We start from the raw sequence: 14194 nt of genomic DNA on the forward strand, positions 1-14194 counted from the left end.
TTATAATATAGTAGTTAGGGTAATAGATGTAGTAAGAGGAAGTTAGGTAATGTAGAGAAGCTATAATATAAAGACTTCCGTACTATAATAGTATTTAACTAACTTAATTATAACATACATATTAGTTCTACCCCTTAATAACTATTTCCCCTAGAGCTCTAGCTTCTAACTACTAGGCGATACTTTTTGACTTATAGGAAGGATATTATATACAAAAATTAGATTACGGAGGCTTAAATACGATAAGTGTTAAAATATAAGCTATTATAGTCTACACAATTATGTAGCGTTACACTTTTTAATAATAAGGGGATTAAAAGGACGTAGTATAGTTAAAATAGCTAGTTATAACAATTTTTAGGGTAATATAGTAAGATCTTACGACTTCTTATATAATACGCTAGATCTCTATACTACTTATCTCGAACATACTAGCGGCCTTAGCCTCTTCTATAATAAGTCGTTTATAATTTTCACGTCTAATAGATATCTTTACTAGGAAAGGCTCTATAGTAAGGTAATAATTTAGGCATTTGCTATCTAACGCTCCTTCCTATTATTAAAGTTAGTAACCGCATTATTTAGATTAGCCGATATCCTTACTAGGGTATAGTTAAAGTAGAATACTAGATAAGCAATATTAATAGATAGACCTTTCTACGCTAAGTAGTAGCTAATATAACTTAGACTACCTCTACTAAACTACTAGATTCTATGCGCTACGTCTATCTTATAGCCGTCTAACTAGCGCTCTAGCTTAAAACTCTTAGGTTCTTTATACTTATCTCTTATAGCGATTTCATTAATTATAAACCCTATCCTAGCCGTATAAATGTAACCTTTAAACTCGATATCTATAGTAGCATAATAGTTAGGAGTAACCTAGAAAATCGGGCGCTATCATAATAGTTCCTTAATAATTGCGTAGATATAAGGTATATTCTTAAGATTAGTAAGGTTAGGCAATCTTAGACTACTATTATAGTCGTAAATTAGGTTAACTTCTCGACGGGCTCGTACGAAGCTATTAGGGTAGTATACTATAGACATTATAAAGGTGTTAAGAACCTTATAAGTCGTATTACTCCTAGCTTTAATTAGTTATATAGCGACGTATATAGCGTCCAAATCTAAGCCTATATACTTAGACTTAGGGTTAAGAAGTATGTCCCTTACGAATAAAGGGGGAGTAGTACCCTACTTAATCTATTCTATTATAGGTTGCTACTAACTATTATAGGTTCCATTTTCCTATTTTTTCCTAGTAGGGGCGCTAGAGCTATAGAGGTTAGGGTAACTTGTTAAGCTTAGGAAACTAGTTAACTAAACTTCTACTAATACTACTAATAAAGGTCGTAATAATATCCTAGAGGTCGCTAAGCTCTTTGCCTAATTAAGTAAGGCAACCGCTAAAAGCGATCTAGTATACTACTAAGTTTGCGTAGTAATAGTAATGTCTATACTATCTATACGGTTAAATTAGGTGTTTAGCTATTATCTATATGCTTTTAAGCTCTTACTACTCGCCGTACTATCTAAGAGCTATACTATTTGAATAAGCTATATATAATACTTCTATGCTTAGTCTAGCCGCTAGGGGGTAGAAGTAGAGATCTACTACTCTTACTAAGTATTTCACTAGCAACAGGCATTAGAGATCGACCATTTGTTTATAAGCCTCGCTTAGCTATAATCTCGTTAACTATACGAGTACTATTAAGAAATATGTAGGTCTTTAATCCGAGGTAAATAGTTGCTATCTCTCTATACTCCGTAAGACTACGTTACTATACTTTGTTAATTAAGCCTATAATCGAACCTAATTAACGACTTACCCATCTATGCTTAACGTTATTAGGAGCTTGCTTTAGTTATCGTAGGCTCCCTACGATTAGTTAGCCTTTCGGCCCTACTAGAAGTTTCGATAGCTGTCCGTTTTAAGTGTTACGAAGACCTATAGGAAGGAATTTACGACGGATAGTAATGTATAATAGCGTTAGAAAGACTATAAGTAGAACAGCTACTACTATTATAGGCTTTATCTTCGTAGTAAGGACTATATCGTCGTAGATAGCCATTCTTTTAAGCTAGAGGTTTTCGTTAAATTAATTAAGCGTAAAACTATAGTAGGATTGTTTAACATAGTAGTTATAATACTAATCTAAGGTTAATGTCTATTAGAGGAATCTAATATAGTTTAATACTAGTAGTCGTAATAATGGCGCTACTAACTTTAACCGCTAATATAGGCTCTAAACGCCGACATAGACCTTAGAAGGTCTTAGAACGAAGCCGACCCCGCTCTTATATAGATTAAAATAGCGTAGGTTCGTATCATTATCCTATTAATTAATTCCGCTTAATCATTCGAGTATAGCTTTATCTAATACTTCTCCTTTCTCTTACTTTCTTAGCTCTAGTGCTAAAAGATAACTATAGCTATATCGATTGCTAATATAATTAAGAATGCGGCTATTAGCTAGCCTAAAGCTCTCGAATTAAACAAAATTGATATATATTATTACTTTGTTCCTAAGTTCTATATAGAGGCGGTTAGAAAGGCTAGTAGCGATCCTAGCGGTTAGCCTACCCTAAGTTAGAGTTAGGCCGAGTTAGAGCATATAATAGATCGTCTAGGCGTATAGGTTATAGTCCTCTCTATAACCGCGCTAGGAGCTTATATACTTAAAGGAGAGGACGCATCTAATCTCGCTTATAAGCTTAATCTTAAAGTAAAAAGAATCTAAGATTTATAGTCGACTTAGTTTACCTTCTTTGCTAACCTTCTAAGTCTACTTAATACTAAAGCGGCCCTTAAGGAGATTCGTTATGCTATAGCTAAGCTACACGCTAATAGCGTAACGCTATTTATACGCTATAGAGAAGGCAACACTTATCTTAGACATATAGACCTACATCCTATATAGGCGGAGATAAATCGTAGGAAATATATTATCTTTGTATACCCTACTTACCCTAAGGATATAGATCCTATAAACCCTCGTATACCTTAGCCTATAATCGACTATCTACATAAAACAACTAGGACTGCTATAGATATAATTATTTAGGGTACTAGAACCTACTTTCTAGACTATAAGGTAATCCTCTCTTACGCTAGTAGGACACTCCCTTACATTATTAGCTACTTAGCAACACTACTTAGCTATACACTAGATGTAGCTATAAAAGTTCGCCTAGGTGTTACCTATAAGGAGATGGTTAAGGCCTTCTATAGCTTTCATTACGACCTTACTCTATCTAGTTTACCTACTATACTTAATATGCTACTAAAGCTTGTCCCTTACGATCATATTCTTTATAGAGTAAGCTAGCTCCTATCTTCCTATCTATCTATCTTACTAACGATATTTTAGAGTAACTTTCCTTATATACTATTACTTATATATCTAGCATTCTTATAAGAACTTAAGTCTTATAATATAACGCTTAACTTAAGGAATAAGATCAACTTTAGGAACGCTAGGAAATTGCTTCCTATAATGCTATAATAGATATATAGCGATGTTGTCTTATAGTATATATACCTGTTCCTCTAGTATTTACGTTAGACTTTATCCTAACTATCTTAAATACGTAGTCGCTTAAGAATGTTTTACTTGTAGGTATAAAAATTTGCGACAAATTAAGGTAAAGAGAGTTAAAACGAAAATTAAGATAGGCGCAAAGTTTTCTAGAATACTATGCTTTATACCTATATATGCATATTTCTATAGATGTGACGTTATAGACTCGTATATTAACCCTTACTACTATAGTAGTAATAGTAGTGCTATAATATAGTACCTATAGAAGGTGTATTAGTAGTACCCTAACATCCTAGTCATTATATTAGAGTAGGTGTCTATCTCGCGTAACAAGAAAAATGCGATCATTTAATATAGTTACTAGATACGAGATTATACTATTCTAAGTAGTCTATACTACGTCTAGAGTAGACATTAGATAGATTAGACTAGACCTAACCTCTAGTCTAGTCTACTAGATCTACTAAGCGATCTACTCTAGCTAGATCTAGTAGATCGGATCGATCTAGTCTAGTCTAGTTACTATATAGAGGGTCTTAGTAGAGGAGGTAATATAGCTAGTCGATAGAAGGGAGTCATTCATTTAGCCTCTTAAGGCACGCTATTTATAAGTTTAAACGAGCCCTTTAGCCTTATAATAATACTAGTCTTTATCTAGCTCTTAATATACTACGTCTAACCTATTGCTCTTATAGATAGCTTTCCTCGTAGCGGTGTTACTATAAGGCTAGTACTCGAGAACACACGCTCTAGCTTATCTAATATTGCTAGTATTATAAAGAGATCTCGAGCTATACGTAATAGACGGGGGTAGGCCTACTTTTAACGCTATATTAACTAGAACTTAAGAGGTCTATACTCATTTAGTTATTGCCCTTCCTTATACTACTTCTAGTATTTATTAGTAGATATGTTGTTCTTAACATTAGAGAAGTTGCTTAGAAGGTCATTATCTATCTAGCGTGCGTTATCTTTAATTATAAGAGACTCTATGTCCTTAGTAGTAACTAGAAGGTTAGCATATTTAAGCTATAACTTCTTAACTGTAACGCGAGCTTAGCTAATCTAACTAGGGCGACCTCGCTATACCTTCTTAAGCCATTTCTACTCTAGACTAGGATAGAGCATAAATGCTACGACATATATAGGTGACTAGTTAGTCTTTAAGTAGTATTCATCTAACTTCTACTATATAAGGTTAATGCTAACATAAAGCATATAGTATTCTAGCGTAGTTTTAAATAGATCTTTAGCTAGAGATTCGTAAGTAGAAGGAAGGGGAGGAGGCATTAATTAAGACTAGCTTTAAGACTATTTCGGCCTTCTACGTTTAGTACAAATAGGTGCTAGTACTAGTTTATAGTGATCTTATGAATCGAAGATAGTAGATGTCTAAGAATTAACTATAGTATAATCCTAAGTTAGCCGAATAATTAAGTATTCTTGCTTTATAACCTTAAGATAAGTAAGTAATTTCTCTATAGTAGGGATTACCTACTAAATTGCGCTATAACTAGCACCTCTACCCTTGCCCTTAAGACGCTAAGTTACCTAGTAGAGAGGCTAGAGAAGTCCGTTATATATAATAATAATAGACTAGTTATCTTAAGTAATAAAGTCGTTAAGGAAGGCTAGCTTCTTATAGCGCTTCTCTAGAGGTAGTTTCCTACTATAGTTAGTAATCTTGTTCTAGTAATCTTACTACTCTATATACGCCTTATAATAGAAGTCCTTAACTACTAGCCTAATTTTAATAAAAACATTAATAGTGTCTAACATTAAGTTCTATTAAGTGTCTTTAGGCATATAAAGCTCGCTAATCTTACTAATTAGAGGATAGTCTTATTGTAACTGCTTAAAAGCCTCGTTTCATTAAGGCGAGGACTATATCTAGATAATAGTGTTTCTTATCTTACTAAGAGGGCCCTTCTTACGCTAAATAGAGAGGTTATAGTCCTTAAGGTCGATTACTATAAGCTCGTTCTCGAAAGCTTCCTCGTCTATACTCTATAGTATAGCTTAAGCTATAAGGTTAATCTTATAGCTAGAGCAGTAAAGGCGTTAGTGTAGGGGGCTAAACCTGTATTTAAGGACGAGAGCTTCGATATAGGTGTCGTTATTTGTTACGTTATTAGTTATAAAGTAGCTAATACTCTTACTAATGTTAAAGTGCTTAATAATTGCTATAATATTGTTAGTAATATTAATACTAGAGTAATGGCTAAGTTGTTATAGAAGTGCTAGCAAGAAAGTCTTTAGATTACTAAACTTATTAGCGAAGTAATAATTAACACCTAACAACGTACGTAGATTACATAAAGTCTATAGATTAAAGGATAGATAGATCTTACTTGTAGCGGCATATAGATTCTTAGTAATAATGCCTATATAGCTATTATATACCTACGAGATATAGCTAGCGATTGTCTTATATATTACAAGATAACCTTACTAACTAACTAATAGATTAAGCAAAAGCAAAAGGTCCTATAGATAGGGTAATTTAAAAAGCTAAAATACATGGTTATTATAATAAATTAAAGCTATAACTCGAGCCTTCTAAGTAGCTAGGTAGAAGACTATCCTATAGCGCTCTATGTCTTGTCTATAACTTAAGCTCTTAGTTAACGAAGCAGCAAAGCTACTAGATAGGCGACTACGTTTAGCCTAGCCTTCACTATATATAGTAATGTTGTAGATCGATAAATGATTAATGCTAGGTATAGTGCTATAGCCTACGCTAAAGGCATAACGAGTAATACGTTTATTATAGTAAGAGCGATAGACCTAGTAGTAAGCCTTAGGAACTACGCCCTAAACCTACATTCGCTAGCTATAGTTAAATATCTATGTAAAGTCGACGTCTTTGTAGTAATTAAGGTTTTCTAATAGTGCGAGAGGTATTAATATACGTAGTAGTACTTCTAAAGTCGTTAGGTCGTTAAAATTTAGTAGGGGTGTTAAGCTTAGAGGAGGGCGTAAGGGTTGTTAATAGAGCTAAGTATTTGCTTTAAGACTCGAGTAGATTAGAGGAAGAGAGTATCTAAGAGCTCTATAAGGTCTCCGCTAGAGTTTAAGAAGGTTATGTCGCTATATAGTAGCTATAATATAGCTTATTTAGACGCGTTGTTAAGAAGGCCTCGACTAAGGTCTCCCGAGGTTTAGCTAAGCTAATTAGAAGACTACTAGAGTACTACTAGATAGTCTGCTAGATCTACTAGATCGATCTAGTAGATCTAGTACACTAAACTAGTCTACTAGACCGCTACTTAGGATCTAGTCTAGCTAGCGATCTGGTAGATCGATCTAGTAGACTAATTTAGCGATCTGTCTAGTACTAACTCTACAAGCAGATAGTGGCGAAACTGCTAACCCTAATCGCAGGGCCGAAAAGTCTTATAACGAATTCTAAGGTCGCTACGATAAGATGTTGTATGTTGATTTTCACATTGAGAAGTCAAGTTAGTTCCTCGCTAATTTCTTAGTGCAAAGAAATACCAGTATATCGATTCCTCGTGTCATCGACTGGAACGATGATCCTTCAAACGCCGTTGGCTGCGAATACGTAATCATGGAGTATGCTGCAGGCGTCCCGTTGAGCAGCGTTTGGCAGCAGCTCGCCGCCAATGCGTCCGTTCGCATTCTGAATGCATACAGCTCGACCCTCAAGGGTCTCCAAGGAAGCACCGATTTGTATCTTTCAGCGGGACTATATGGATATCAGTTCGCGAACGCTGCAGAACTAATGCGCTCTTACTCTGGATGGAACATCTCAAGCCAACATGACTTCGGAACCATTCTTACGGACATCTTTGCGAGCGTGAGTCTTTCGTTTCTGGAGAAACACAACGGCAACCCAACTTCCAAGTTCCATGGGCATTATTACGCCAACTGGGATCTGTGCAACATCGCAAATCTCATGGCTGTTGGTATCTTCACGGACAATCAGACAATGTACGACTACGCCACAGAATACTTCTTGACTGGTGCTGGAAATGGTGCCCTACCCAACTTCGCAGTCGCCAATTTTACTGAAGAGGGCACAGGAAAGACCCTCACGCAAGGCCAAGAAGCAGGGAGAGATCAAGGACATGCGACTCTTGACTTTGCACTGCTCGGTGTAATTGCACAGCAAGGATTCAATCAAGGAAACGATCTGTTCGCGACATACGAAAGCATGATCTTGAACGCGCAAGTCTCCCTCATCAGCTTTGCGCTTCCCTCTTTTGCTGACATGCTTCTTACAGCGCTGAATATGCTGCAAAGTACAATGTCAACCAGACAGTACCATACACTGCGTACGACAGCTTCGAAGGCGTCCAGTACAACGTCTCAACCAAGAGTCGTGGCAACATACGTCCTGGTTTTGAATTGCTCGTTGCGCACTATGAGGATGTCAAAGGTTTGAATGCATCTTGGAGTGCAGCATATCGTGACTACGTCAATCAGAACACTGAGCTCGGCGTGGAAGGAGGTGGCGGTAACTACGGTCCGAACTCGGGAGGGTTCGATGCTCTTGGACACGGGACTTTGATGTATCGCCGGAAATGCGACGAGGAGTGAGCAGTTCCGTCAGCCCGAACACCCATGTACCAGACTGTGGTTTCCGTTACAAAAGCAGACTCCATTTATCTACGAGCCACGAACATGCCCACAAATGAGATGCCATATGCAGCTGCAGCAAGGGAAAATGGCAGACCCAGCCACGTGCCTCCTCAGTGGATACCCTGAGTCAAACCCACATTGGCTAGAACAGCACCCATCATTGATCCAATCCCATGAAACAGAGCAACAATCGCGTATAGTTGAGTCATATCCTTGCGCTCAACAAAAGAACTGAGTAGGGACTGGAACCTTGCTCGGCAGCCGCATCCGAATGTGAATACCATGAGGCCTGGGTTCACTGTTAGTTTGTGCAGTAGAAGGGATTTATGGAGTGCAGGTACCAAGGAAGAAGATGGGTACGCTGTCTGCCATGCCCATGCCAAGCGACCCAGCAATGAGACACAGATTACTTGTCACAGCCAGAAGAAAGTCAATCTTGTTTACATGGAAGCAGAAAACCTGTCGAAGAATCTGCTTCACGCTTGGTAACATGTCCAGTAGCATGATCAAGCTCTTCCGGCACAACCCCTGCGTCTCTGTTCGACTCCATGCTGCTCCCAGTATCCTGTCATGCCGCGCTCATGTCTAGCGTTAAATGTGTAGTAGTTTTGGGGTATCTTGAAAGTGAGATAGGCGACCTCCGCTCCGCTATCATTCGTATATAGCAGCGGTGTAGAAGTGCAATCAGCTAATCTCCTCACGCACGTTCATACTACGGCGTATACCGAACACCCAAGACGACAAATCTATCACACCTCGACCCGCCAATCTTCTTAGCTAAGCAACAATCAAGCACATCTTTCTAGCCAAGCACAATCAAGCCTCGGTGCACGCATGCAGATCGGCGCGTCACTTGGCTGCTTCAGGAAGGTCATTGGTCAGACCACTCATCTTAGCACGGGAGATGGTGTTTGCAAGCTACGAGTCCGTCCGCCTTGGGCAGGCACGAAGTGCAACTCAAACATCAGTCTTGATATTGCCACGTTGTCATGCGTGTATCCTATGCAAAGAAGATCAAAACTCTGGCAAGGAGAGCGAGCAGGCGAACTCCTAAGATCAGATATGCGTTGCAAGTCAAACTATAAAGACGCGGGCTCAGCGCGGTAGATGCGAGCGGTGGAAAACCATCAGACATCTCCTTCTCCAGCCTACCTTTTCAGCATGCCTCACATTCGCACCTTTGCCGCCGTGCTCAGCGCAGCTCTCCCCGTCGCCAACGCTTGGGGCACTTTGGGCCATGAAACCGTGGCTTTCATTGCCCAGGACCGCATGGCCGGGCACACGGTCTCCTGGGCTCAGGGTGTTCTGGACAACACTAGCACTTCCTACCTGGCGGGCATCGCCGCGTGGGCTGATACCTACCGCTACACTGCTGCTGGAACCTTCAGCGCCCCGTTCCACTTCATCGACGCAGAAGATAGTCCACCTTCGTTGTGTAGTGTGGACTATGACCGCGACTGTGGAGCGAAGGGCTGTGTTGTTAGGTGGGTCTACAAGACGTACCTCTTGTCTGATTCTAGCGGCTGATGTGATCTTTTTGCTTCTCTTGTTTAGTGCTATTGCAAACTACACTCAACGTGTCGTTTCCACCACTCTGAGTAACACCGAAGTCAACCACGCGCTCCGTTTCCTCGTTCACTTTGTCGGCGACATTCACCAGCCTCTGCACGACGAAGCCCTCGAGATCGGTGGCAACGATATCGACGTCACTTTTGCCGGAGCCTCAACCAACCTGCACCACATCTGGGATACAGAGATCCCCGAGAAGTTCGTCGGCGGTTACTCTCTCTCCGATGCCAAAGCCTGGGCTCAAACCCTCAACACTGCCACCAAGAGCGGCATCTACGCATCCCAGGTCGCGAGCTGGACTAAGGGCTTGGACGTTACTGATCCGGTCACGACCGCTCTTGATTGGGCTTCTGAGGCTAACGCCTACGTGTGTTCCACCGTCATGCCTAATGGCCAAGCCGCGGTTGAGGACGTCGACCTTAGCGGAGCTTACTACGCCTCGGCTATCTCGGTTGTCGAACTCCAGATTGCTAGGGCTGGTGTAAGACTGGCCGCCTACTTGGATGCTATTGCGAAGAATCAGAAGGTGCTCACCAAACGCCTTGTCCAGGACGACGTAGACATGAGCGGAGCCGATCTACTGCCGGATACCAGACCATTGAGCAAGGCTAAATTAGTGCGTGAGGCCGTTGGGTATGGATGTAAGCACTAGATAAAGGCTTCGAAATGATACTATGGGCGGCGTAAGGAGAGGTTTAGCTAGCCCGTGCGCGTGAGAGACTGGAACGGATTCTGCAGAATGTGTCTGTTATCCAGAATGACCCTGAGTGGGGAAGACGTGCCAGTCCTTTCTTGGGCGCGTCATCGGCGTCGGGGAGGACTGATTGTTGATCTTGGCTCTCCTGTTGGTCAATCTCTTGATATTCGGTCGATGACTTCTTCACTGTATCGAGAGGGATCGCATAGACTGCGATCAAGGCAAGAGCTTCAAATACAAAACCCAGCATGATAAGTGAGTACATGAAACCTTTGCTCATGAAGGCAGCGCTGATCAAGGGCATGATCATTTCCGTAACGAGCTCAGCAGCCCCCATGAGGAGGAAGACTGTTGACCTATCGATAGCATGTCAGCCCTGGGTGAGTCTGGTATGAGCTGAGATACGCACCTCTCTGATGTTGGCGCTGCATTCGCAACAGTTGCAAGTATCACGGCGGAAGATATAGGTGCGCCACCACCAATAGCTCTGAGCAATGGGGATACCACAATTGCGTTGATCGGGAAGACGTTCCAGCAGAAGGCTAATAGGTTGATCAGTCTTTGTTCTCGAAGAAGTAACAGCTAGACAAGAAACAAGTTACAAAATATGAGAATCCACACACTCGAAAGGGCATACCCGATCAAGTTGAGACCTGCGACAAATCGACCGCCTTTGACTTCAGCCAACATACCGTACGGTATGACCAACAGAAGCCCTGAATTTTATCAGTCGCCACAACTTCCATCATGGAAAAGGACCACTCTCACCAACAGCGCCTTCCGAAGTACTACCAAGCCATGCCTTCAGCAGCGAAAGCTGTTCCTGGACTTCTCCTATCTTGCAAAGATGTTCGGAAACATTTCCACCGGCGTCGATGAAACCTTGGTTGTGCTTGAGATAGTATTGTCTGCAGTATCCGAGTTCAAAGAGGCGCATGGAGGGTGCGAAGCGGAGGATGTCGGCGAACTGGAACATCACAGTGAAAATCCCTGCGAGCAAGATGGTGAGCTTTCCGGCACGGGTGAAGATGTCGGCATCTTTGCTGAGACTTCGAGTTGCGGCTTCGTGAATATTTGCTGGCTGATTTTCCGTGTCGCGTGGAGGCAAGAGACTTGTGGTTTCAGTAAGCGCAGTCATAGTGAGCTATCTCGAGTGAAGCTACGCATGGAGTTGCAAAGAGAAAGGTGTAAGTAGCGTTGTGATTCGCCGATTCGATTACACGAGGCGAAGAATTCGGGTGCCTGATACCCTTATCGCAGGTAGGGCACAGTATCGTGTTGCCTAATCATTCTTGAAGGTCGTTCCTTCCCCAGGCAGCAGCGTCTGCAGGTAAGCGCCGGACGGATGTGATGATCTGCGTCGCATTTCAGGCTGCGAAATCCAGTCGTCTGCGAGCGCAACTAAGAATGATTTGATCTTGCTTTCCTTGACAAAAGAAAAGTGACTGCCAGACTATCCCGATGCAAAGTATCGTAGCTCAACAAAAGCATCTCGCAAGCCTAGCCATTGATAGGAAAGAGCAAACTGCACGAGCACGAGCACGTGGAACCGCGTAATTAGCCTCCTGGGCGCGACGTAGGACTGTTTGATGTGTTGGTCATCATCTATAACAAACTTTTAAGCCTGGTACTCTAGTAATCACCGACAACAAAGGGGACTTGTCTCTCTGAAGTGAGTCACCCAGGATGACCAAACTGTCATCAATGCGATAGGACAAAGCGCGACATAAGCGCTGCAAAGAACGTACTACGTCGCGATTCGCTGGAGCAAAGCCTTTCTCATGAAGCAGTCTGGCGTCTATTATGCAGTTGGTGTTTCATGAGGATGCTTAGCCACAGTTATCTTTGTCCTAGGAGCAGATACATAAGGTGTTCGTCTCAGCGTCCAACCATGCGATGTCCACATGTGGTCATAAAAACTGATCATTTCGACTGGCGAAACCTGTGATCAAACTTGTCTTTAAGTCAGATGCCCTCCGGAAAGCCACGCCTGTATGTTGCTCTGTACCCAAGTGGTGTTTCCAACAGCGAGGAGCGCAAGTAAGGAATCCTGGCCAAATGGAGTGTATGCAGTGGACATCGTGACAACTGACTGTCTGCAGATACCACTGGGCTTTCATCGTCGGACCGAAAAAGGAAAGCTCCAAAGTAGTTCCAGGCATACGCTACCATGTTACCAACCCTCCCCACGTCGGGTGGCAATACGAGAAAGCCGACCTTAAGAATGTTCGCTTCACCAACAATCTGCTCGCACGTATCATGATCGCCAAAGTCGAAGATGTTGAAAGACTTGAACGGATTCTGCAGAACGTGCCTGTTATTCAGAATGACCCTGAGTGGAGATGCCGAACCTGGATTAAGAATGCGTTGGGAGAATTGGAAAAAGATGGACAAGTTGTTGGGACCGCCCAGTTGAGTTGGGAGAAGATCGAGCGGACCGCCAGGGATTATGTGGCTCAAAAGACTGCGGCGGGAAGATACCAGCAAGAGGATATCATAGCTAAACCCAGACCGATGTGGGATATGCTGGAAGAGAAGGAGACCGTTCCATGAGTTCGAGTTGTTTGATACGTTGTTTTGTCGAGGACTTAACTGGGTATGGCGGCGTCGCATCGAGAGAGGGGATGAATCAGAATTCACCCCACCACTTGTTTCGTGTTTTCTCCATCTCGAACTCTGCGGGAAACGTCTCGAGGAAGCGGCTCAGACAATCCTGCCAACCAGTCCTGACCAGGTTTCCAAACCATGCGGAAGTGTACTCCCAATAGTGCGGATACCAACCTGCAAATTCCCAATCAATGATGCCTACAACCTCCTCGCCTCGAACCAAGATGTTGGATGGGTTGAGATCAGCATGTGTGAAAACAGGGTGTGGCCATGGACCATCCTGCATAGCTTCCATTTCTTCCAGCTGTTTCTCTTCAGAGCTTTCCAGATTGCTAGATTGTGTACGGTCGGTGGAGCGAAAGCCTTTTCGAAGCCAGATGTGAAAGTCTTGAATGGTCGCGAACGGGCCGAAGCGAGTTTCGTTTCTGTTCATTCGTGAGTCATAGAGACTGCCTCCAACGCAACTCTGTACTCCAGTGCCCGGCGGAGGTTCCAAAAACCTCATTTCCTCGATCATGCCTTTGAGCTGTGCGAAGATTTTCGCTCGCCCCTCCTCTCCAAGCCGATTCCAAGCGGCGGGTATCTCTTCCCCATGGATACGCTCCATCACGATGAAAGAGCGACCTTTGTGAGCAAATGCGCAATGCACTCTCGGTACTGGGATTGATGTATTTTCGGCGATGTACCTCATGGTCGCGGCTTCGGTCAAATGAACGTAAGGGCCAGTCTTGACTATCTTCTTTCTCGATATGGGGCTACAAAAGCCATCAGACTTGTACAACCTTCCCCAAGTCTTCAGTGCGAGTCTTGTAAGGAGGCGATTGAATGTGGAATCGTTGATGGCTAGGTTCTGGATGTCGAGAGGCTGAACCTCGTCGGCCGCTAACGCCGCGGCCATGTCTGCGTTCGCTGCTCGCGATGATCTCACATGGACATCAATGGATCAAAGCATGCGCCGATACAAGACGAAAGATCGTACGAAGGCGGAGACGAATGGTGATCAAGAAATCGTGGTGCAAGTCTCACAGGTGACTAGGAGCAAGGTGGGCGTGTTTTCATTCCCGAGCGGCCAAATCTCTTGGCCAAGAAAACACAGGGTCCACCGCGTCCGCCCACTCTGGTATACTCGTAGGTCGCAGTTTGCTTGCACGACGGTCCCAGCCATCAG

The 14194-nt window shown here is 42.6% G+C and overlaps 6 protein-coding genes across 6 annotated transcripts; 4 read left to right on the forward strand and 2 right to left on the reverse strand.

Annotated features, from left to right (window-relative positions):
• Positions 1–1983: 1983 nt before the first annotated feature.
• M438DRAFT_378961 (uncharacterized protein) lies at positions 1984–3425 on the forward strand (the record flags this gene model as incomplete). Its single annotated transcript, XM_029908863.1, has 8 exons — positions 1984–2049; positions 2484–2580; positions 2653–2732; positions 2766–2858; positions 2928–3003; positions 3094–3120; positions 3154–3326; positions 3378–3425. The coding sequence occupies 8 exons, from the start codon at positions 1984–1986 to the stop codon at positions 3423–3425; spliced, it is 660 nt and encodes a 219-aa protein (XP_029754508.1).
• Positions 3426–7119: 3694 nt separating this feature from the next.
• On the forward strand, positions 7120–8302 carry M438DRAFT_330030 (chondroitin AC/alginate lyase; the record flags this gene model as incomplete). Its single annotated transcript, XM_029903277.1, has 2 exons — positions 7120–7743; positions 7815–8302. The coding sequence occupies 2 exons, from the start codon at positions 7120–7122 to the stop codon at positions 8109–8111; spliced, it is 921 nt and encodes a 306-aa protein (XP_029754509.1). The 3' UTR covers positions 8112–8302.
• Positions 8303–9314: 1012 nt separating this feature from the next.
• On the forward strand, positions 9315–10374 carry M438DRAFT_285938 (nuclease s1; the record flags this gene model as incomplete). The annotated part of the gene is made up of 2 exons (XM_029901568.1): positions 9315–9637; positions 9708–10374. 2 exons carry the CDS (start codon positions 9315–9317, stop codon positions 10372–10374), a joined length of 990 nt encoding a protein of 329 aa, XP_029754510.1.
• Positions 10375–10417: 43 nt separating this feature from the next.
• Positions 10418–11557, reverse strand: M438DRAFT_340751 (uncharacterized protein; the record flags this gene model as incomplete). Its single annotated transcript, XM_029904355.1, has 4 exons — positions 10418–10775; positions 10829–10961; positions 11022–11135; positions 11188–11557. The coding sequence occupies 4 exons, from the start codon at positions 11555–11557 to the stop codon at positions 10418–10420; spliced, it is 975 nt and encodes a 324-aa protein (XP_029754511.1).
• An 831-nt stretch (positions 11558–12388) lies between these two features.
• M438DRAFT_285950 (uncharacterized protein) lies at positions 12389–12972 on the forward strand (the record flags this gene model as incomplete). Its single annotated transcript, XM_029901571.1, has 2 exons — positions 12389–12459; positions 12522–12972. The coding sequence occupies 2 exons, from the start codon at positions 12389–12391 to the stop codon at positions 12970–12972; spliced, it is 522 nt and encodes a 173-aa protein (XP_029754512.1).
• A 76-nt stretch (positions 12973–13048) lies between these two features.
• Positions 13049–13924, reverse strand: M438DRAFT_360596 (kinase subdomain-containing protein; the record flags this gene model as incomplete). The annotated part of the gene is made up of 1 exon (XM_029907447.1): positions 13049–13924. One exon carries the CDS (start codon positions 13922–13924, stop codon positions 13049–13051), a length of 876 nt encoding a protein of 291 aa, XP_029754513.1.
• Positions 13925–14194: the final 270 nt, after the last annotated feature.

The sequence above is a fragment of the Aureobasidium pullulans genome (assembly GCF_000721785.1).
Source record: "Aureobasidium pullulans EXF-150 unplaced genomic scaffold scaffold_59, whole genome shotgun sequence".
NCBI classification, from domain to species: domain Eukaryota; kingdom Fungi; phylum Ascomycota; class Dothideomycetes; order Dothideales; family Saccotheciaceae; genus Aureobasidium; species Aureobasidium pullulans.